The 24,766-nt window shown below is 42.1% G+C and overlaps 3 protein-coding genes and 2 pseudogenes across 4 annotated transcripts in view; all 5 read left to right on the forward strand.

Moving 5' to 3' along the window:
* The window catches only part of Klhl15 (kelch like family member 15), a 932,444-nt gene that overhangs the window by 409,369 nt on the left and 498,309 nt on the right, over positions 1 to 24,766 (forward strand). The gene's annotated exons all lie outside the window — the stretch shown is intronic.
* LOC127185254 (vesicle-trafficking protein SEC22a-like) lies at positions 1,573 to 3,448 on the forward strand (annotated as a pseudogene).
* On the forward strand, positions 5,995 to 7,509 carry LOC127185255 (germ cell-less protein-like 1). Its single transcript, XM_051141791.1, has one exon. The coding sequence runs from the start codon at positions 5,995 to 5,997 to the stop codon at positions 7,507 to 7,509; it is 1,515 nt and encodes a 504-aa protein (XP_050997748.1).
* On the forward strand, positions 11,665 to 14,054 carry LOC127185256 (vesicle-trafficking protein SEC22a-like; annotated as a pseudogene).
* On the forward strand, positions 16,600 to 18,114 carry LOC127185257 (germ cell-less protein-like 1). Its single transcript, XM_051141792.1, has one exon. It carries the CDS (start codon positions 16,600 to 16,602, stop codon positions 18,112 to 18,114), a length of 1,515 nt encoding a protein of 504 aa, XP_050997749.1.

The raw sequence follows: 24,766 nt of genomic DNA on the forward strand, positions 1-24,766 counted from the left end.
TCAGGCCTCTCACTCTTAGCACATCGTCTGGCTGTGGGTCTAATTATTTTTCCTATAAATTGTAGGTGAAAGCTTCTTTGATAATGGATGAACCAGACACTGATCTGTGAGTGTAACAGAATGTCATCAGGAGTCATTTTATTGCTACAGTCTTTCAGCAGAGGAGTAATACTCGGGTTTTCCCTTAGATTCCCTAACGTATCTAATCCCAGGTTCTTGGCCATGTGAGCAGTGTTAAGGATAGGTTCCATCTCATGGACTGGGCCTTAAGTCCAATCAGATATTGGTTGGTTACTCCCACAAGCTTTGTGCCACTATTGTATTTAGCACATCCTGCGGGCAGGTCATCATCGTAATTAATGTTTTTATAGATGAGTTGGTGTTTACCTTTCTCAAAGTACTTTTTCAAGACAAAAAGTTTAGCTTCTGTAGAAAGGTACATAAGGATGCAAAGTTGAGCAGGCAAATGCACTCAGAGGGGATCCTGATGACTTTTATTCCTAATGAATTCAAAAGCTTCATATTCTTATGTGATTGGCTGATTTAAAGTGATACAGTTGATAAACAGATCACAAGTTTTAGCAGAAAAGGAAACCTTTGACACATATTTTGATTTAAAGAACTAATGACATGAAAGGAATTTGAGTTTTTGCCAAGTGGCTTCTTTAAAAAAATATGGAACTTTATCTTATTTTTCCCTTGATAAAAAGACAGTACATTTTGCTTGTAATCCCCACGCTGGCATAGGGCATTTCTAAACTCAAATTAGGAAGGAGATTTGATGACTCAGTATCTGAATCTTTTCCACCATTATCTTCTTCCTCTTTATCGTCTTCTGTCTTTGGAGACTGCCAAGCATGATACCATGAGCTCATCACAGGAGCAGAAGGCAGAACAATTCTGTGGTAGAGTATCAGTGAAACTTCAGGGCTTGCTGTCCAGAACCAATTCAGATCCATTCCCTAATTCTGGTAGAGCACTTCTAGATCACCTTTTCTGTGGCTCAGCAGACACACATGAATCTCGGACCACTGCTCTAGAGGAGTAGTCAGTAACTGTTAATAGAGCCCACAAGATACTAATGGTGAAGGACAGCACTATGGAAGCATACTTTATCGGCCGAGGTTAACAAGGATGACTTAGAACACTACAAACCCCAAACATATGCCTGCTGTAGGGAAGAGCCATGAAATGTCTTCACTATGACTGTGGGGAGGATTCCACCTGAGGCAGCCACCTTCCCTGTAATGTTCAATGACCGGGGCTCATAATAAGGTCCCTGACATGAGGACACACATAAGTATAATATCAGCTTAAATGTGTTGTAGGTTATTGTTCCCAATCTCTGAAAGTGATTGTATTAGTTAGGGTTCTCTAGAGTAACAGAACTTATAAAATTAATCCCCCCCCTCTCTCGTGTGTATACACACACACACACACACACACACACACACACACACACACACACACACACACAGAACTTATAGGCTACAATCCAGCCAGCTAATCCAACAATGTCTGGCTAACAGAAGAAAGTCCAAGAATACAATAGTTGCTCAGTCCACAGGCTGGATGGTTCAGTTGGTCGTTAGTCCACGCTGGAATCCTGAAGATGTAGGCTGTAGTGCCAGTAAAGGAGTGAATGTGCTAGCAAGGTGAGGGCAAGCAGGCAAATTGTGAAATGTTTCTTATTCTATGTCCTTATATAGGCTTCCAGCAGAAGGTATGACCCAGGTTAATGGTGTGCCTTCCTCCCTCAAGATCCAGATCAAAGGTGTGTGTCTTCCTACCTCAAGGGTCCAGACTAGAAGTGAATTCACCCATTCCAAACCAAGCAAAAATATCTCACGGTGTGCCGGCCATTTCTAGATTGTAGTTCATTCCAGATATAGTCAAGTTGACAACCAAGAATAGCCATCACAGTGATGGAATGGACTTTTGCCAACAGAACTGTGCTGATGAAGTGTAATTGCAGTTTGAGTCCCTGCCTCCTATTGCAGAACACTCAAGAGGTAGGACATGGTATAAAATATTCTTTAGCTTCAATATTGAACTTTTTGTCTTGTTGGCATTTAGGCTTAACAGTTCTTACCCTTTCTTTATTTCATTTTCTTGCATTTGGTATGACAAAAGATTTATATGTCCTGAAGAGAAACCAGAATATATACTGTTTTCTCCCATTTGTAACAGAAACATCTGTCCTAACCTTCACTATCATACTTTGGAAGTACATAGTTTTATTTCTCAGGCTGACACTAGAACTTGCTTCATGAAATAATTGTATTTTGAATATCACTCAGATAGTTTTGGATGTGAATTTGAACTCAGATGCTGTGGTGAAGAAACAGTTCTGGAGCTACTGGGATTAACTGAATGTGTTTTGTATTTAAGAAGGATGTTGATTTTATGGGTTTGCAGAAAGCTTGTAAGAATCAGAGGGGATGGAGGACACCAAGAACACAAGGTACTCTAAGTCAACATGATCAAGGTCTTTCTAGACACAACAGATTGGCATGCATTTGAACTGCCAGAGACTGAGGTACCAAGCACAAGACTGGCACAGGTCTGTACCAGATGGGGTTCTAGAGCTGAAAGGAGAAGTGAACACAAGCCCCCATCCCTAAACCAAAAGCCACCTCCAACTGATAACCACTTGCAAACTGCTTGTCCTATTCTAGTTTGTTTGTTTTTGCTTTATCTTTTATTATGATTCCTTAGATGCCTGTTTCCTTTTTAAGGAGAGACAGAAAGGATATGGATCCAGATAGAAGGGAGGTGGGAGACATTGGGGGAAGAGAATCAAAATGAGAATATATTGTATAAAAATATATTTTAAAAGAATACAGTAAGATATTTTAAAGATAAAATAAAACAAATAATCCTAGGTTTCTTTCAACAAAATAAATATGTCTGGCACACAACAGATAGAAATCAAGCTGAGGCTCCCTTATCAAATCCCAATGTATGAACTCGGATCAGCCAACGGTGTCATATCTTTATCATCTATTGACAATAAAGGTACTGGACACACACACACACACACACACACACACACACACACACACACACACACATTGCACTCCAGAAATTTGAGCCAGCAACTGTATCAGAGATTGTGGTATTTGTCCTTAGCCTTTATGTGAAAACTTTAAGTTAATTTTTAGATTACATGCAATAAAAAGCCTCCTGCAGAACTATGGTGAAGATTTTAGTTACACCATTGCATATTTACTTGAAACAACACCTAGTATTTACCAGTGTATATACTTGTATATACCAGCAAGCAGGATGTCAAATAATTTTTTTTTCCTTTTGACATAATCTGTCTGTGCAACACATATCTCTGTGGACTGTACAACCTCTAGCAGTTTTGTTTCATGTGATTGTGGAAGAATTTATTATGTTGCAGATCTGGTTTAGGCAAGGCCAAGGCAAGGCTCCTGACTAAGATGCCTAACACTGCTCTTCAGATGCACTGATATGGCATTAGGGGGGAAGAAAGGGAGATATTTTTAAAACATTATTATTTATTTATGTATGTGTATGTGTGTGCCTGTATATGTGCATGAGCTGGGGGTAAGAGGCATCCCCTGTAACTAAAGTTATAAGCAGTTGTGAGTTGCCTTATATGGCTGCTGGGAATCAAACGTGGGTTGTCTATAAGAACAATACATTTTCTGAGCCACCTCTGCAGCTCAAGGGGAAAATTTTTTCTTTTTTTCCTTTTTTATTATTAATTTATTCATATTACATCTCAGTTGTTAGCCCATCCCTTGCATCCTCCCATTCTTCCCTCCTTCCTGCTTCCCCTCCTATTCCCCTCCCCTATGTCTGTGACTGAGGGGGACCTCCTCCCCCTGTATATGCTCATAGGGTATCGAGTCTCTTCTTGGTGACCTATTATCCTTCCTCTGAGTGCCACCAGGCATCCCCATCCAAGGGGCATGGTCAAATATGGGGCACCAGAGTTTGTGTGAATATTTTCTTTAATTTAAGTTTTTGTCATATAGTATATTCTTATCATGATTCTCATCCTCCAACTACTCCCATATCCTCCCCACCTCCCTACCTATCCAATTTCATGTTCTATCTTGCCCTCACTCCTCGTACTCTTACTTCCAAAAGACTATCCCAAAACCCAGAAAATAAAAATCAAAACAAACAAAAATACTTCAAAAAAATGCCCAAACAAAAGAAAATGAAGCAACTCCTACATACACACATTTCACAAAATCCCATTCATGTTTAAAGTCTTGGAGAAATCAGGGATAAAAGGCATATGCCTAATCATAGTAAAGGCAATATACAGCAAACATATAGCCAACATCAAACCACATGGAGAGAAACTTAAATCCATTCCACAGAAATCATGGACAAGACAAGGCTGCCCACTCTCTCCATATCTCTTTAATATAGTACTTGAAATCCTAGGTAGAGCAATAAGACAACTAAAGAAGATCAAGGGGATACAAATTGGAAAGGAAGAAGTCAAAGCATCACTATTTAATAGTATACATATGCGACCACAAAAAAATCCACCAGAGAACTCTTACAGCTGGTAAATACCTTCAGCAAAGTAGCTGGATACAAAATCAACTCAAAAAAGTGCTATCTTAAGACCCAGCTATACCACTCCTGGGCATATACCTGAAAGATGCTCCACCATACAACAAGAACATTTGCTCAACTGTGTTCTTAGCAGCTTTATTCATAATAGCCAGAATTTGGAAACAACCTAGATGTCCCCCAACTAAAGAATAAAAAAAAAAAAAAAAACTGTGGTACATTTACATAATGCAATACTATCCAGCTATTAAAAACAAAATTGTAGGCAAATGAATGGAACTAGAGGTAACTCAGACCCAGAAAGACAGGAAAGGTACATACTCAGTTGTAAGTGGATATTAACCCAACATAGATGTCCTCTGAGAGACTCCACCAGTGGGGAATTGGGACAGATAGTATCACTTGCAGCCAGACTCTGGGCGGATTGCTGAAAGTTGTTTGAAAGAGTGGGGGGATGGAAGGACATGGAGGGGTCAGGAGCTCCACAGGGAGTCCATCGTGGCTGGAGGATATGGACCTTGGGGCGGGGGCTGCACAAACCGATGCACTAACCTAGGACAATGCATGGAGAGAACCTAGACCCCCTGTTGAGATGTAGCCAAGGGACAGCTAATTCTCCACGTGGGGCCAGTGTCTACCTCTGAACCTCTGACATATACTTTGCTCCACAATTTGATCACTGGCTCTTGGTAGGACCGCATTGTGGGCACACAGAGGAAGGGAATTCAGGCAACCCTGATAAGACCCGATAGGCTGTGTCCAGACAGTTGGGGACATGTCCCCCCTCCTGTCAGAGGTCTGGGGAAGGGGAATGTCGCAGAAGAGGCAGGGAGAGTGGAATGGGAAGATAAGTGCGTGGGGATAAAAATTGGAATGAACTGTGAATAAATTATGATAAATAAAATATAAAAAATTGTACAGCTGTTAACATTATATTTTTAACCAATCTGTTTTAAAATACAGTGGGATATAGGGCACATATTATCTTTTTCATAGAAAATGGCTTTACTTTCTCTGCCGCTGATGCAGTTGCAGAACTTAATTAGGTATGTGAACCGTTTGGAGGACAAAGATTGAAGCAAGACAGAGTTTCCAATAAAGAAATTATCACTCAAAGTTTGTGTTCATGAGCATAAGCAAAAAGGTCCACGCAAAAAGGTATAGATCGAGCCATCAGTTGGTGAAGGGAGCCCAAGAACAGGAAGTTTTGGAAGGAAGGTGCAATGTGTAGTCCTCCAAGGTAGGGGGAGCCATTCTCTCACTGGTTTGGTCGTATGCCAGAGTGGCTCTTCTTGGCCGCCATTTTGTCCTCGAGTCTGAGCCGCGCGGTTCGCTGTTCAGCGGCAGTCTCGCTCGAGGGTTTGTTTTCGGCCTCTACGCCTGAACGCCTGAGGTGGAAGTCCACGTCTTTGCCGTTTATACGAAGCCATGGGAACTGTAAGCAGTCGAATAAGGTCCAGACTAAATCCGGCCGCAGAAGAAGAACCTCCCGCGGGTGGAAATGAGGAGGAGGAGCGTGCGGAAGCAGGAGCGGCGGTTGTCCCTGAAGAGCAGGCAGGTCATTCGGGCACAGTCGCCACCGCTAGACAGCCAGGCCGCAAGCGGAAGGCCGGTCCAGGGGGGACGTTGGCAAAAGTTCCCCATAGGGCGTTGACCAGAGAAGAATTGCTTTTCCTGAGGGGTGAGGACAGTGACGTAAAGATCTGTGCCTTTCAAGAGGAATGGTGCTTGCACAGGGCCTACCTATGCCGGTCGGGGTACTTTTCTAGCATGTTCAGTGGTGCCTGGCGGGAGACAAATATGAGTACAATAGAGATGCAGATGCCCGATGAGAACATTGATCGTGACTCTTTCCATGAGGTTTTGGGCTTCTTGTACCTGAGAACAATTGAAATTCCTCCCTGCCGAGTTGTTGCCACCTTGGCCGCAGCCTCTATGCTGCAGTTGGATGAGGTAATTCGGCAGTGTGAGGTGATAATGATGACGTCAGTCAATGCTGAGACTGTGTGCACCTACTACTACTCTGCTGAGATTTATGGGCTCCTGAGTATAAGATATATGTGCCGCCAGTGGCTCTTGGACAACCTGATGATCTGGCAAAATGATGAAATATTGCTGGAAATCAATCTCGATCTCATGAAAGAGCTCATTGCCTCTTCAGATCTCTTGGTGGTTGAAGTGGAGATGGATGTATACACTACACTGAAAAAGTGGATGTTCCTGCAGCTAGAACTCAATTCCACAGGATCCCAAGAAGGACTGTTGCCTATAGAACACTTGTGCTTTGCTAAGTACAAAAGCGGTTCAGACGGTACCCATTTTCTGGACTGTGAACAGGGGAGAGCCTTTGTGCCGGTGTTCCAGCAGCTAAGGCTTGCCTACATTATCTGTGACCCGCCATCAGCACACATTATTGACCAGGATGAACTTATCCCTGCAACATGGCTGACCCACATATACAAAGAACAATGGCTAACACTTATTCAGGCGGAGCAAAACAGCGACGTTGGACCAATGGATGTCTACATGTCTGACATCTATGGAAACAGCATGAGGTGTGGAGGGAAAATTTGCATAGGCGAGGAACGCAGCTGGACCTGGACTGGCTTCAACTTTGCCTGGGACTTGGTAGTATGCTACACCAACCAGCGCATTATATTCCGCCGCTGTGCATTGAATGATTCCTGTGGCCTTGGCGTCAACTTACTTTGGCAGAGAAAAGTTGCCTTCCGTCTGCGAGTGATCTCATTGGACGAGACTGGAAAAGAGGTTTTTAAAATGGAGACAGACTATCATGTTCTTTCTCTGAGAAAGAATCAAGAGCTACGGGTTATAAGCCTAGACAACCAGGACACACGCTTCCCCATGTATGTGGCATGCAACTTCCTGTACCTTCCTCGAGAGACTGCTTCTTGCAGTGGCACAAGCAGGAGTCCGAGATAAGCAGCTCTTCCATGACGTCAAGGTTGGCAACGTCCTGCGGATTCCACCTGCCTCCGAAACTACCCAGACTTGGCCATCACTGATGATCTGCTTTGTAACAGTATCTGTTTAAGGAAAGCGCATAAAGTTTGAGACTGTCTTGGACTATATGAGAAGCTCCCCCAAACTGCCAAAACATAATTGCACAGTTATTGTGGCAACTTATTCTGGGCTACCACCTATCAATATCTACATACTTTCTGAGCACACCGGACAACTGATAGAAACTGTGAGCTTACATAACCTACTTCTTAGTGAAACATTTTAACAATGCATTTCTTGTAGTTTGGTAAAGTTAATGTTTAAAGGAATAGTTTGACTTCTCTTTCAGTTATATTTAGAACTGCCCTATCCTACTCACAGTTAACCTCCTTTGTCCTCCATTCCTCCGTTCTTCCCTTTGAGTAAAACACTTAGCTTTTATCATAGGACTTAGTTTTCACAGCACATAGTTTTCGTAAAAATGAAAAAAAAAAAGGTACTACAAATATAATCTTTATGTTGGTTGTTCTCAAAACTAATAGGGTAATAATAGTTATATTTGCATTTTTACAAGAAGACATTTCAAAATCTGTAGCACTATATTTGGGGCGTGATCCATGGAAGCAGTTTCATTATATAGTTATGTTCATTTAGTAAAGTTTAAATATTTACAAGTATGCATGTACCATTGAGCTTCAGAAATGTTTGCTGTTCAAGTTATATTTGGATCACAGCATATAACAAGTTGTACAGTGGTTTGGTAGTGTATGCATCTGGATTCAACTTCAAGCCCTAAAAAGTATTGTATTTGTAAAATACGCTCCATTTAAAGAGCAAGAATCGTAGCATAATCTTTGGAATAGAATAGCTAAGAATTACAGTGAGAAGTGCTTTCTATTCTGAAGTGAGATAAAGGGCTGTTTAGTAATCTAAAGAGTAAGTAGAAAGTATTTTTTGTCTGAAATGGAGAGAACTGTTTGTCACAATATAAATTTTTTGCTTTATGATTACTTTTAACTTGAAAACTGTCACCACTTTACCTCTTACCAGACTTTCTACTTCTCACTGATTGATTTTTGAGGTTAAATGATGTCAAATAATTTAGCCCAGTTTAAGAATCCATACAAATAAGTATATACTTAGAAAGAAAGTAAAAACTAATATAAACTGAAAGAATAAAATAACTGACATTTAAAAAGTTTTACTTAGGTAAGAAAGGATTTTCCTTATGGGTTTATATTTCTATCTATCTTTTTTTAAAATGAGGTTTATTAAGTGAGCATGGAGAGGGAGAAGGAAAGGAGGGGAGGGTGCCCCAGAGAGAGACTGAGGTAGAGAAATAGAGGGTGAGAGGAAGAGTAAGGGGAGGAGAGAGAGGGAGAGAGGGAGAGGGAGAGAGAAGGAGGGAGAAGAGGGAGACGGAGGGAGCGGAGGGAGACGGAGGGAGAGGAGGGAGAGGGGGTTGTCTATAAGAACATACATTTTCTGAGCCACCTCTGCAGCTCAGGGGAAAATTTTTTCTTTTTTTCCTTTTTTATTATTAATTTATTCATATTACATCTCAGTTGTTAGCCCATCCCTTGTATCCTCCATTCTTCCCTCCTTCCTGCTCCCCTCCTATTCCCCTCCCTATGTCTGTGACTGAGGGGGACCTCCTCCCCCTGTATATGCTCATAGGGTATCGAGTCTCTTCTTGGTGACCTATTATCCTTCCTCTGAGTGCCACCAGGCATCCCCATCCAAGGGCATGGTCAATATGGGGCACCAGAGTTTGTGTGAATATTTTCTTTAATTTAAGTTTTTGTCATATAGTATATTCTATCATGATTCTCATCTCCAACTACTCCATATCCTCCCCACCTCCCTACCTATCCAATTTCATGTTCATCTTGCCCTCACTCTCGTACTCTTACTTCCAAAAGACTACCCAAAACCCAGAAAATAAAATCAAAACAAACAAAAATACTTCAAAAAAATGCCCAAACAAAAGAAAATGAAGCAACTCTACATACACACATTTCACAAAATCCCATTCATGTTTAAGTCTTGGAGAAACAGGGATAAAAGGCATATGCCTAATCATAGTAAAGGCAATATACAGCAAACATATAGCCAACATCAAACCACGGAGAGAAACTTAAATCCATTCCACAGAAATCATGGACAAGACAAGGCTGCCCACTCTCTCCATATCTCTTTAATATAGTATTGAAATCCTAGGTAGAGCAATAAGACAACTAAAGAAGATCAAGGGGATACAAATTGGAAAGGAAGAAGTCAAAGCATCACTATTTAATAGTAACATATGCGACCACAAAAAAATCCACCAGAGAACTCTTACAGCTGGTAAATACCTACAAAAGTAGCTGGATACAAAATCAACTCAAAAAAGTGCTATCTTAAGACCCAGCTATACCACTCCTGGGCATATACCTGAAAGATGCTCCACATACAACAAGAACATTTGCTCAACTGTGTCTTACAGCTTTATTCATAATAGCCAGAATTTGGAAACAACCTAGATGTCCCCCAACTAAAGAATAAAAAAAAAAAAAAAAACTGTGGTACATTTACATAATGCAATACTATCCAGCTATAAAACAAAATTGTAGGCAAATGAATGGAACTAGAGGACTCAGACCCAGAAAACAGGAAAGGTACATACTCATTGTAAGTGGATATTAACCCAACATAGATGTCCTCTGAGAGATCCACCAGTGGGGAATTGGGACAGATAGATCACTGCAGCCAGACTCTGGGCGGATTGCTGAAAGTTGTTTGAAAGAGTGGGGGATGGAAGGACATGGAGGGGTCAGCTCTCCACAGGGAGTCCTCGTGGCTGGAGGATATGGACCTTGGGGCGGGGGCTGCACAAACGATGCACTAACCTAGGACAATGCATGGAGAGAACCTAGACCCCCTGTTGAGATGTAGCCAAGGGACAGCTAATTCCTCACGTGGGGCCAGTGTCTACCTCTGAACCTCTGACATATACTTTGCTCCACATTTGATCACTGGCTCTTGGTAGGACCGCATTGTGGGCACACAGAGGAAGGGAATCAGGCAACCCTGATAAGACCCGATAGCGGTGTCCAGACAGTTGGGGACATGTCCCCCTCCTGTCAGAGGTCTGGGGAAGATGTCGCAGAAGAGCAGGGAGAGTGGAATGGGAAGATAAGTGCGTGGGGATAAAAATGGAATGAACTGTGAATAAATTATGATAAATAAATATAAAAAATTGTACAGCTGTTAACATATTTTTAACCAATCTGTTTTAAAATACAGTGGGATATGGGCACATATTATCTTTTTCATAGAAAATGGCTTTACTTTCCTGCCCTGATGCAGTTGCAGAACTTAATTAGGTATGTGAACCGTTTTGAGGACAAAGATTGAAGCAAGACAGAGTTTCCAATAAGAAATTATCACTCAAAGTTTGTGTTCATGAGCATAAGCAAAAAGGTCCACGCAAAAAGGTATAGATCGAGCCATCAGTTGGTGAAGGAGCCCAAGAACAGGAAGTTTTGAAGGAAGGTGCAATGTGTAGTCCCCAAGGTAGGGGGAGCCATTCTCTCACTGGTTTGGTCGTATGCCAGAGTGGCTCTTCTTGGCCGCCATTTTGTCCTCGAGTCTGAGCCGCGGGTTCGCTGTTCAGCGGCAGTCTCGCTCGAGGGTTTGTTTTCGGCCTCTACGCCTGAACGCCTGGGTGGAAGTCCACGTCTTTGCCGTTTATACGAAGCCATGGGAACTGTAAGCAGTCGAATAAGGTCCAGACTAAATCCGGCCGCAGAAGAAGAACCTCCCGCGGGTGGAAATGAGGAGGAGGAGCGTGCGGAAGCAGAGCGGCGGTTGTCCTGAAGAGCAGGCAGGTCATTCGGGCACAGTCGCCACCGCTAGACAGCCAGCCGCAACGGAAGGCCGGTCCAGGGGGGACGTTGGCAAAAGTTCCCCATAGGGCGTTGACCAGAGAAGAATTGCTTTTCCTGAGGGTGAGGACAGTGACGTAAAGATCTGTGCCTTTCAAGAGGAATGGTGCTTGCACAGGGCAACCTATGCCGGTCGGGGTACTTTTCTAGCATGTTCAGTGGTGCCTGGCGGGAGACAAATATGAGTACAAAGAGATGCAGATGCCCGATGAACATTGATCGTGACTCTTTCCATGAGGTTTTGGGCTTCTTGTACCTGAGAACAATTGAAATTCCTCCCTGCCGAGTTGTTGCCACCGGGCCGCAGCAAACATATGCCTGCTGTAGGGAAGAGCCATGAAATGTCTTCACTATGACTGTGGGGAGGATTCCACCTGAGGCAGCCACCTTCCCTGTAATGTTCAATGACCGGGGCTCATAATAAGGTCCCTGACATGAGGACACACATAAGTATAATATCAGCTTAAATGTGTTGTAGGTTATTGTTCCCAATCTCTGAAAGTGATTGTATTAGTTAGGGTTCTCTAGAGTAACAGAACTTATAAAATTAATCCCCCCCCTCTCTCGTGTGTATACACACACACACACACACACACACACACACACACACACACACACACACACACAGAACTTATAGGCTACAATCCAGCCAGCTAATCCAACAATGTCTGGCTAACAGAAGAAAGTCCAAGAATACAATAGTTGCTCAGTCCACAGGCTGGATGGTTCAGTTGGTCGTTAGTCCACGCTGGAATCCTGAAGATGTAGGCTGTAGTGCCAGTAAAGGAGTGAATGTGCTAGCAAGGTGAGGGCAAGCAGGCAAATTGTGAAATGTTTCTTATTCTATGTCCTTATATAGGCTTCCAGCAGAAGGTATGACCCAGGTTAATGGTGTGCCTTCCTCCCTCAAGATCCAGATCAAAGGTGTGTGTCTTCCTACCTCAAGGGTCCAGACTAGAAGTGAATTCACCCATTCCAAACCAAGCAAAAATATCTCACGGTGTGCCGGCCATTTCTAGATTGTAGTTCATTCCAGATATAGTCAAGTTGACAACCAAGAATAGCCATCACAGTGATGGAATGGACTTTTGCCAACAGAACTGTGCTGATGAAGTGTAATTGCAGTTTGAGTCCCTGCCTCCTATTGCAGAACACTCAAGAGGTAGGACATGGTATAAAATATTCTTTAGCTTCAATATTGAACTTTTTGTCTTGTTGGCATTTAGGCTTAACAGTTCTTACCCTTTCTTTATTTCATTTTCTTGCATTTGGTATGACAAAAGATTTATATGTCCTGAAGAGAAACCAGAATATATACTGTTTTCTCCCATTTGTAACAGAAACATCTGTCCTAACCTTCACTATCATACTTTGGAAGTACATAGTTTTATTTCTCAGGCTGACACTAGAACTTGCTTCATGAAATAATTGTATTTTGAATATCACTCAGATAGTTTTGGATGTGAATTTGAACTCAGATGCTGTGGTGAAGAAACAGTTCTGGAGCTACTGGGATTAACTGAATGTGTTTTGTATTTAAGAAGGATGTTGATTTTATGGGTTTGCAGAAAGCTTGTAAGAATCAGAGGGGATGGAGGACACCAAGAACACAAGGTACTCTAAGTCAACATGATCAAGGTCTTTCTAGACACAACAGATTGGCATGCATTTGAACTGCCAGAGACTGAGGTACCAAGCACAAGACTGGCACAGGTCTGTACCAGATGGGGTTCTAGAGCTGAAAGGAGAAGTGAACACAAGCCCCCATCCCTAAACCAAAAGCCACCTCCAACTGATAACCACTTGCAAACTGCTTGTCCTATTCTAGTTTGTTTGTTTTTGCTTTATCTTTTATTATGATTCCTTAGATGCCTGTTTCCTTTTTAAGGAGAGACAGAAAGGATATGGATCCAGATAGAAGGGAGGTGGGAGACATTGGGGGAAGAGAATCAAAATGAGAATATATTGTATAAAAATATATTTTAAAAGAATACAGTAAGATATTTTAAAGATAAAATAAAACAAATAATCCTAGGTTTCTTTCAACAAAATAAATATGTCTGGCACACAACAGATAGAAATCAAGCTGAGGCTCCCTTATCAAATCCCAATGTATGAACTCGGATCAGCCAACGGTGTCATATCTTTATCATCTATTGACAATAAAGGTACTGGACACACACACACACACACACACACACACACACACACACACACACACACATTGCACTCCAGAAATTTGAGCCAGCAACTGTATCAGAGATTGTGGTATTTGTCCTTAGCCTTTATGTGAAAACTTTAAGTTAATTTTTAGATTACATGCAATAAAAAGCCTCCTGCAGAACTATGGTGAAGATTTTAGTTACACCATTGCATATTTACTTGAAACAACACCTAGTATTTACCAGTGTATATACTTGTATATACCAGCAAGCAGGATGTCAAATAATTTTTTTTTCCTTTTGACATAATCTGTCTGTGCAACACATATCTCTGTGGACTGTACAACCTCTAGCAGTTTTGTTTCATGTGATTGTGGAAGAATTTATTATGTTGCAGATCTGGTTTAGGCAAGGCCAAGGCAAGGCTCCTGACTAAGATGCCTAACACTGCTCTTCAGATGCACTGATATGGCATTAGGGGGGAAGAAAGGGAGATATTTTTAAAACATTATTATTTATTTATGTATGTGTATGTGTGTGCCTGTATATGTGCATGAGCTGGGGGTAAGAGGCATCCCCTGTAACTAAAGTTATAAGCAGTTGTGAGTTGCCTTATATGGCTGCTGGGAATCAAACGTGGGTTGTCTATAAGAACAATACATTTTCTGAGCCACCTCTGCAGCTCAAGGGGAAAATTTTTTCTTTTTTCCTTTTTTATTATTAATTTATTCATATTACATCTCAGTTGTTAGCCCATCCCTTGTATCCTCCCATTCTTCCCTCCTTCCTGCTTCCCCTCCTATTCCCCTCCCCTATGTCTGTGACTGAGGGGGACCTCCTCCCCCTGTATATGCTCATAGGGTATCGAGTCTCTTCTTGGTGACCTATTATCCTTCCTCTGAGTGCCACCAGGCATCCCCATCCAAGGGGCATGGTCAAATATGGGGCACCAGAGTTTGTGTGAATATTTTCTTTAATTTAAGTTTTTGTCATATAGTATATTCTTATCATGATTCTCATCCTCCAACTACTCCCATATCCTCCCCACCTCCCTACCTATCCAATTTCATGTTCTATCTTGCCCTCACTCCTCGTACTCTTACTTCCAAAAGACTATCCCAAAACCCAGAAAATAAAAATCAAAACAAACAAAAATACTTCAAAAAAATGCCCAAACAAAAGAAAATGAAGCAACTCCTACATACACACATTTCACAAAATCCCATTCATGTTTAAAGTCTTGGAGAAATCAGGGATAAAAGGCATATGCCTAATCATAGTAAAGGCAATATACAGCAAACATATAGCCAACATCAAACCACATGGAGAGAAACTTAAATCCATTCCACAGAAATCATGGACAAGACAAGGCTGCCCACTCTCTCCATATCTCTTTAATATAGTACTTGAAATCCTAGGTAGAGCAATAAGACAACTAAAGAAGATCAAGGGGATACAAATTGGAAAGGAAGAAGTCAAAGCATCACTATTTAATAGTATACATATGCGACCACAAAAAAATCCACCAGAGAACTCTTACAGCTGGTAAATACCTTCAGCAAAGTAGCTGGATACAAAATCAACTCAAAAAAGTGCTATCTTAAGACCCAGCTATACCACTCCTGGGCATATACCTGAAAGATGCTCCACCATACAACAAGAACATTTGCTCAACTGTGTTCTTAGCAGCTTTATTCATAATAGCCAGAATTTGGAAACAACCTAGATGTCCCCCAACTAAAGAATAAAAAAAAAAAAAAAAACTGTGGTACATTTACATAATGCAATACTATCCAGCTATTAAAAACAAAATTGTAGGCAAATGAATGGAACTAGAGGTAACTCAGACCCAGAAAGACAGGAAAGGTACATACTCAGTTGTAAGTGGATATTAACCCAACATAGATGTCCTCTGAGAGACTCCACCAGTGGGGAATTGGGACAGATAGTATCACTTGCAGCCAGACTCTGGGCGGATTGCTGAAAGTTGTTTGAAAGAGTGGGGGGATGGAAGGACATGGAGGGGTCAGGAGCTCCACAGGGAGTCCATCGTGGCTGGAGGATATGGACCTTGGGGCGGGGGCTGCACAAACCGATGCACTAACCTAGGACAATGCATGGAGAGAACCTAGACCCCCTGTTGAGATGTAGCCAAGGGACAGCTAATTCTCCACGTGGGGCCAGTGTCTACCTCTGAACCTCTGACATATACTTTGCTCCACAATTTGATCACTGGCTCTTGGTAGGACCGCATTGTGGGCACACAGAGGAAGGGAATTCAGGCAACCCTGATAAGACCCGATAGGCTGTGTCCAGACAGTTGGGGACATGTCCCCCCTCCTGTCAGAGGTCTGGGGAAGGGGAATGTCGCAGAAGAGGCAGGGAGAGTGGAATGGGAAGATAAGTGCGTGGGGATAAAAATTGGAATGAACTGTGAATAAATTATGATAAATAAAATATAAAAAATTGTACAGCTGTTAACATTATATTTTTAACCAATCTGTTTTAAAATACAGTGGGATATAGGGCACATATTATCTTTTTCATAGAAAATGGCTTTACTTTCTCTGCCGCTGATGCAGTTGCAGAACTTAATTAGGTATGTGAACCGTTTGGAGGACAAAGATTGAAGCAAGACAGAGTTTCCAATAAAGAAATTATCACTCAAAGTTTGTGTTCATGAGCATAAGCAAAAAGGTCCACGCAAAAAGGTATAGATCGAGCCATCAGTTGGTGAAGGGAGCCCAAGAACAGGAAGTTTTGGAAGGAAGGTGCAATGTGTAGTCCTCCAAGGTAGGGGGAGCCATTCTCTCACTGGTTTGGTCGTATGCCAGAGTGGCTCTTCTTGGCCGCCATTTTGTCCTCGAGTCTGAGCCGCGCGGTTCGCTGTTCAGCGGCAGTCTCGCTCGAGGGTTTGTTTTCGGCCTCTACGCCTGAACGCCTGAGGTGGAAGTCCACGTCTTTGCCGTTTATACGAAGCCATGGGAACTGTAAGCAGTCGAATAAGGTCCAGACTAAATCCGGCCGCAGAAGAAGAACCTCCCGCGGGTGGAAATGAGGAGGAGGAGCGTGCGGAAGCAGGAGCGGCGGTTGTCCCTGAAGAGCAGGCAGGTCATTCGGGCACAGTCGCCACCGCTAGACAGCCAGGCCGCAAGCGGAAGGCCGGTCCAGGGGGGACGTTGGCAAAAGTTCCCCATAGGGCGTTGACCAGAGAAGAATTGCTTTTCCTGAGGGGTGAGGACAGTGACGTAAAGATCTGTGCCTTTCAAGAGGAATGGTGCTTGCACAGGGCCTACCTATGCCGGTCGGGGTACTTTTCTAGCATGTTCAGTGGTGCCTGGCGGGAGACAAATATGAGTACAATAGAGATGCAGATGCCCGATGAGAACATTGATCGTGACTCTTTCCATGAGGTTTTGGGCTTCTTGTACCTGAGAACAATTGAAATTCCTCCCTGCCGAGTTGTTGCCACCTTGGCCGCAGCCTCTATGCTGCAGTTGGATGAGGTAATTCGGCAGTGTGAGGTGATAATGATGACGTCAGTCAATGCTGAGACTGTGTGCACCTACTACTACTCTGCTGAGATTTATGGGCTCCTGAGTATAAGATATATGTGCCGCCAGTGGCTCTTGGACAACCTGATGATCTGGCAAAATGATGAAATATTGCTGGAAATCAATCTCGATCTCATGAAAGAGCTCATTGCCTCTTCAGATCTCTTGGTGGTTGAAGTGGAGATGGATGTATACACTACACTGAAAAAGTGGATGTTCCTGCAGCTAGAACTCAATTCCACAGGATCCCAAGAAGGACTGTTGCCTATAGAACACTTGTGCTTTGCTAAGTACAAAAGCGGTTCAGACGGTACCCATTTTCTGGACTGTGAACAGGGGAGAGCCTTTGTGCCGGTGTTCCAGCAGCTAAGGCTTGCCTACATTATCTGTGACCCGCCATCAGCACACATTATTGACCAGGATGAACTTATCCCTGCAACATGGCTGACCCACATATACAAAGAACAATGGCTAACACTTATTCAGGCGGAGCAAAACAGCGACGTTGGACCAATGGATGTCTACATGTCTGACATCTATGGAAACAGCATGAGGTGTGGAGGGAAAATTTGCATAGGCGAGGAACGCAGCTGGACCTGGACTGGCTTCAACTTTGCCTGGGACTTGGTAGTATGCTACACCAACCAGCGCATTATATTCCGCCGCTGTGCATTGAATGATTCCTGTGGCCTTGGCGTCAACTTACTTTGGCAGAGAAAAGTTGCCTTCCGTCTGCGAGTGATCTCATTGGACGAGACTGGAAAAGAGGTTTTTAAAATGGAGACAGACTATCATGTTCTTTCTCTGAGAAAGAATCAAGAGCTACGGGTTATAAGCCTAGACAACCAGGACACACGCTTCCCCATGTATGTGGCATGCAACTTCCTGTACCTTCCTCGAGAGACTGCTTCTTGCAGTGGCACAAGCAGGAGTCCGAGATAAGCAGCTCTTCCATGACGTCAAGGTTGGCAACGTCCTGCGGATTCCACCTGCCTCCGAAACTACCCAGACTTGGCCATCACTGATGATCTGCTTTGTAACAGTATCTGTTTAAGGAAAGCCCATAAAGTTTGAGACTGTCTTGGACTATATGAGAAGCTCCCCCAAACTGCCAAAACATAATTGCACAGTTATTGTGGCAACTTATTCTGGGCTACCACCTATCAATATCTACATACTTTCTGAGCACACCGGACAACTGATAGAAACTGTGAGCTTACATAACCTACTTCTTAGTGAAACATTTTAACAATGCATTTCTTGTAGTTTGGTAAAGTTAATGTTTAAAGGAATAGTTTGACTTCTCTTTCAGTTATATTTAGAACTGCCCTATCCTACTCACAGTTAACCTCCTTTGTCCTCCATTCCTCCGTTCTTCCCTTTGAGTAAAACACTTAGCTTTTATTCATAGGACTTAGTTTTCACAGCACATAGTTTTCGTAAAAATGAAAAAAAAAAAGGTACTACAAATATAATCTTTATGTTGGTTGTTCTCAAAACTAATAGGGTAATAATAGTTATATTTGCATTTTTACAAGAAGACATTTCAAAATCTGTAGCACTATATTTGGGGCGTGATCCATGGAAGCAGTTTCATTATATAGTTATGTTCATTTAGTAAAGTTTAAATATTTACAAGTATGCATGTACCATTGAGCTTCAGAAATGTTTGCTGTTCAAGTTATATTTGGATCACAGCATATAACAAGTTGTACAGTGGTTTGGTAGTGTATGCATCTGGATTCAACTTCAAGCCCTAAAAAGTATTGTATTTGTAAAATACGCTCCATTTAAAGAGCAAGAATCGTAGCATAATCTTTGGAATAGAATAGCTAAGAATTACAGTGAGAAGTGCTTTCTATTCTGAAGTGAGATAAAGGGCTGTTTAGTAATCTAAAGAGTAAGTAGAAAGTATTTTTGTCTGAAATGGAGAGAACTGTTTGTCACAATATAAATTTTTTGCTTTATGATTACTTTTAATTTGAAAACTGTCACCACTTTACCTCTTACCAGACTTTCTACTTCTCACTGATTGATTTTTGAGGTTAAATGATGTCAAATAATTTAGCCCAGTTTAAGAATCCATACAAATAAGTATATACTTAGAAAGAAAGTAAAAACTAATATAAACTGAAAGAATAAAATAACTGACATTTAAAAAGTTTTACTTAGGTAAGAAAGGATTTTCCTTATGGGTTTATATTTCTATCTATCTTTTTTTAAAATGAGGTTTATTAAGTGAGCATGGAGAGGGAGAAGGAAAGGAGGGAGGGTGCCCCAGAGAGAGACTGAGGTAGAGAAATAGAGGGTGAGAGGAAGAGTAAGGGGAGGAGAGAGAGGGAGAGAGGGAGAGGGAGAGAGAAGGAGGGAGAGGGAGGGAGACGGAGGGAGACGGAGGGAGAAGGAGGGAGGGAGAGAGAGAGAGCTAGAGCTGGGTTTATATTTCTCTTCCCAATTAAATCAAAACCTTTGCTCTTTGGGAAGAAATTACTTTATTATTTTCCTTTTATCATTAAGGAGACTTGAAAGACTTTGCTACACCAAGCCTACATATTAGTGTTCCACCAATAATTTAGTGTCAGTAATATGAAATGGCTAAAAGCCACCCCTTTGTTGTTGGCTTTTAATTTGGTATTTTTCTCCTAAAGTATTTCCTTATACTCTATATACCTAGCTAGCTGCAAACAAAAAACCTCGCTTCATTTTAAAAATGAAGTTGTGGGCCCCTTTATAGTTTCCAGGCCTCTTGGCACGTCCACATAAATGCAGATATACAACAGTTAGAACCTAGGATCTACATAGGAAGGAGAATGATATGTTTGTCTTAATGAGCCTGGGTTACGTGGGTTAATATATTCAGTTTTTTCCATTTTACTCCAAATTTTGTAATTTTGTTTTGCTTTATAGGAGAATAAAAATTCATTGTGTATGTGTACCACATTTACCTTATCTGTTTATCTGTTGATAGACCTTTATTGTTTGATTGATTTCCTTTCCTCACTGTTGTGGAAAAAAAAGCAATAAACATAGATGTACAAGTATCTCTGTGGTGGGAGGTAGTGTTCTTTGGGAATATAGTCAGGAGTGTTGTAGTTGGGCCACATGGTAAGGGAAGGTGATATGAAACTAGAAAGGGGAATGGGAGGGCCAGAATGGTACAGAGAAGGAATGAGCTCAGGGGATGGAAATGTGGAGTGAGATGAGGGTGGGAGAAACCAAAACTAAATATATAAGTAAATTCTATAAGGAAACCAGTCATATTTTTCTGCTAAATAAATAATAAAAAATAATTAAAAACATAAAATAAAGCTATGGGGAAAATAGTCTAGGGTGGACAAGTCACGTTTATAAGGATGACAAGCTGCTGGAGATGGGAAGGGCCTGGATGCTACCGTGGACTTTCACATGTATAACAGGTGCTTGCGATAGTGCCGGAGCCTGGAGGCCACTGTGCATTTTGATATGCTGATAGATGCCACAGGAAGCCATATGTCCCTTCTGTGAGAAGTAAGGGAAATGACTCCTTCCGCCACTGGGAGCTGGTTTCATAATTTCCCGAGGAATAATGGCTTTTGTCTAACCACCAGAAATCCTCTTATAATCCATATGGACTGCTTGAAAGCTAACATAACAGCCTTTTGTTGATGATGTAATCTTTTTTTTTTGTTTTGTTTTTTTGTTTTTCGAGACAGTGTTTCTTTGTGTAGCCTTGGCCATCCTGGGCTCACTTTGTAGACCAGGCTGGCATCGAACTCACAGCGATCCGCCTGCCTCTGCCTCCAGAGTGCTGGGATTAAAGGCGTGCGCCACCACGCCTGGCTCGATGATGTAATCTTTGACTGCTTCAACTGGACAGGGTCATAGTAGGGGGCCAGAGAGGAGGCCAGAGAGTCAAAGGCCTGGGGACTAGGGATGGGGCAGTCACCAGAAGCATGTGGTTCATTATCCCAGCCTGAAGAGACAGGGATCAGGTCACATTGGCTGGACTGGTTTACAGTAAGTGTTCAGCAGGTCCAAGCAGGTTCTGTTACAGCAGGTTCTGTAAGACCACCTGGGGCTGGTGTGGCCCAGGCTATTTTAGAGCAGTTTGCAGGCCCTAGATGGTGTCTGTCAGTTGAGTGGAAATCTGCTGGGACAGAACTGGAGTAGGGAAAGAAAGTACTAGCATGATCAATGACTATCATCTGCACTGAAATCTTCATTGTAGGAAAGCTGGTAATAAGTATCTATAAACAGCTAGAGTAGTTAAAAACCTGAAAAATTATCAGTATAAGATAACCATAAAAATATACTTATAATAAGACAGAAATTTCTTGGCAGGAAGAGAATAAAGGCTAAGAGTTTGGGGACCCAAAAGTTGGTTCTGGGTAAAAAGTGTCAATGTTATCCCCTTTGTCCAGAGATGTATGCATTACAGTGAGTAATGCTTGTAATTCTATATTTAGAAAAACAAAAAAGGAAAGGTAAAATTTTGTACCTGTAACTAGAATAATTGTGTTTTATCAAGCCAGTGTTTTATCAAGGCTAGATTAATGGCTTATAGAACTCTATTGATTAATACGTTAAAATTCTGAACTTTGAAGTCTTTTTTAAAAATTTTTTTTTAATTTTTAAAAATTTTTTATTATTAATTTATTCTTGTTACATCTCAATGTTTATCCCATCTCTTGTGTCCTCCCATTCTTCCCTCCCTCCCATTTTCCCCTTATTCCCCTCCCCTATGCCTGTTCCTGAGGGGGATTACCTCCCCCTATATATTCTCATAGGGTATCAAGTCTCTTCTTGGCTACCTGCTGTCCTTCCTCTGAGTGCCACCAGGTCTCCCCCTCCAGGGGACATGGTCAAATGTGAGGCACCAGAGTACGTGAGAAAGTCATACCCCACTCTCCACTCAAGTGTGGAGACTGTTCTGACCATTGGCTAGATCTGGGTAGGGGTTTAAAGTTTACCTCCTGTATTGTCCTTGGCTGGTGCCTTAGTTTGAGCAGGACCCCTGGGCCCAAATCTGCCTATCATAATGTTCTACTTGTAGGTTTCTAGGACCCTGTGGATCCTTCTACTTTGCCATTCTCCCATGCTTCTCTCATCTAGAGTCCCAATAGGATGTCCTCCCTCTGTCCCAGTTTCCTGGTAAGTGAAGGCTTTCGTGGGACATGCCCCTTGGGCTAGTATGCAGATATAAGTGAGTATATACCATTAAAGTCTTAACATCATATATATATATATATATATATATATATATATATATATATATTTAATATTTGAGTCTCATTTTTAACATACCTAAAATCAGTTTCTCAGAAAAGTACAATTTGCAATCACAAACCTTACATCACTTATTTAGACCTTTCCAACTTACATAAACGTTTTTATTACTTGGACTGGAAACTCTAGTCCTATAGTTCAGCTTAAGCTCAATTCTAGACATATAGGCATTCTGAGAGGTAACACTTTTCTGTCTGTTTGGTCTGTATCCAGGTCTACCTTAGTATATCTTTGCATCTCATTTATCTGTCTCTTTCTCCATCTATTTTTAACACTGTAAATTGATGACATGAGCACCTCACTGTATGGGAAGGTTTTACTGTAGATATGCGATAGCAGCCAGGAGCGTGTGGAAGAGTCCAGAGCTCAGGGAGGAAGTAGACTTAGTGTTGCCAGCAGACTGGACACGGTCAGGGCTATTTGCGAGAAAGGAGAAGAGCAGGGGATGGAGTATAAAGAAAGCATCCTGAGAGTAGCAAGAGCAGAAACAGAGCTCAGTGAGCTGGGTTACGAGAAGGGTGGGTAGCTGCGGGGAGGGAAGGGTCAGGAGATGGCTATAGAGGTTTTCAGATGGATTACACGTACTTGTAGGTAGGGGCTGAGGGAACCTTGAGGCTAGCATGGGCTTAGATATGCTGATAGGCACTACCAAGTATGCCCATCGGAGAGCCATCTGTCCCTTTTGCCAGAGGAAAGAGAAGTGAATCCTTTTGGTAGACAGGAGCTGGCTTCACAAGTTCCTGAGGAATGCTGACTTTTACCTAACCACCAGAAACCCTCCTGAGCTACTTTTTAGATACTTGAACTGCATTTTGGAGTTTAGGGAATTGGAGTTTCCTTTGTAACTAACAGATACTATCTGCACTAACATCTTTATTTTCACATTTCTGGCTGTCTCCGTGTGTGTGTGTGTGTGTGTGTGTGTGTGTGTGTGTGTGTGTGTGTGTGTGTGTGTGTCTGTGTGTCTATCTGTCCATGACAGGAAATATAATAAACTTATTACATGCTTAAGAAATGGAAGTATTAGAATCTTGTTTGTCTTTCATGATCTCTGTTTCTACTTCTGACCATGCTGTGCAGAGAGCATTCAGCAATTAGGATGTCACAGGAGATTTTGCCTTTGAAATATGCTCAATTTATTCACACAAACATTCCTTACAATACCATGCTGTAATCTTATGTAAACAGGCATCCCACCTAGTGAGCAGGGGAGAAAAAGCCAGCCAATCCTGCAGTGAACCTTCTCTGATGAGGGCTCTTCTGAAGCAAGCTCAACCAGAGTCCAGTGGGATGTCCTTCCATTGTAGCAGGCAGGGAGGAAGGCAGTGTTGGAAGTCCCAGAAGGCCTTTGGAAGTGGCAGCCAGCCACTAGTACTGAAGGCAGGCATTTGTGGACTCAGCAACAGTTTTGGAAATTCAAGGGTTGTTGAAGCCAAGAGTCACAGAGTGGCTACTTTCAAAGTCCCCTTGCACATGGGAATCAGTGCAGAGACTTGAGGTGCTGTGTCTCAGGAGCACAGCAGTGATATCCTGGAGTCCTCTCCACAGTTCTAGATTTTGTATAGTCCAGAGAGAGTTTTCTGCTAGAAGGGTCCACAGCATAGGGCTGAGTCATTAGCACACCAGCACTCATTGGGGTGATTCATTAGCATATCAGAGCCTGCCTTTAGCTTGGCTTGAGCTGCCTCATATCTGGTTCATAGCAGAGCTGCCTTGTGGTTGACTCCTTAACATTTTGCAAGTGTTCCATATTCTAAGTCACACAAAAGGGTTTTCAAGTTATACAAAAGTTATACTTATATTCCTAACATGCTCATAGTTCTGTTGATTTATCTCTGCACTGTCTCCCTTGCTATCTTACTTTTCTTTCTGTCTTTCTGAATATCTTTCATCCTTTCTGTGTCTAACCATTTACACACTGCCTGTCACTTCTGTATAAATCACTGCCTGTCTCTTCCTGCGTTTGTTTTTCTATTTCCTGTTTCTTGGATTCTATACCTTGTTCTACCTCTAACTGTTTGTAGCTTTTCAAAGTATCCTTGTGCTCCTGCTGTTTAAAATGTGCATTTATCTCTACCCATGCATTGGGCTGTCCCTGCCTGCTTGACTGTTAGGTCCAAAGCAGGCTCCCAAAATGGCATTGCTGCTGACAGTGTCCTAAGATAATAGCCTAAGTCCAATCCAAGGCAGGACTCTAAGAAAACAGAATTGTTATTAGGTAAACAGAAGACTAAACTCAGCATTATCCAGTGATCCCATAAGGTGGGTTTCTGTTGACTACCTCCCTTATCTGGCCCCAATGTTTAACTACCTCTAGCAAGGGCAACTA

This window comes from Acomys russatus, chromosome X, assembly GCF_903995435.1.
Source record: "Acomys russatus chromosome X, mAcoRus1.1, whole genome shotgun sequence".
Lineage (NCBI taxonomy): Eukaryota > Metazoa > Chordata > Mammalia > Rodentia > Muridae > Acomys > Acomys russatus.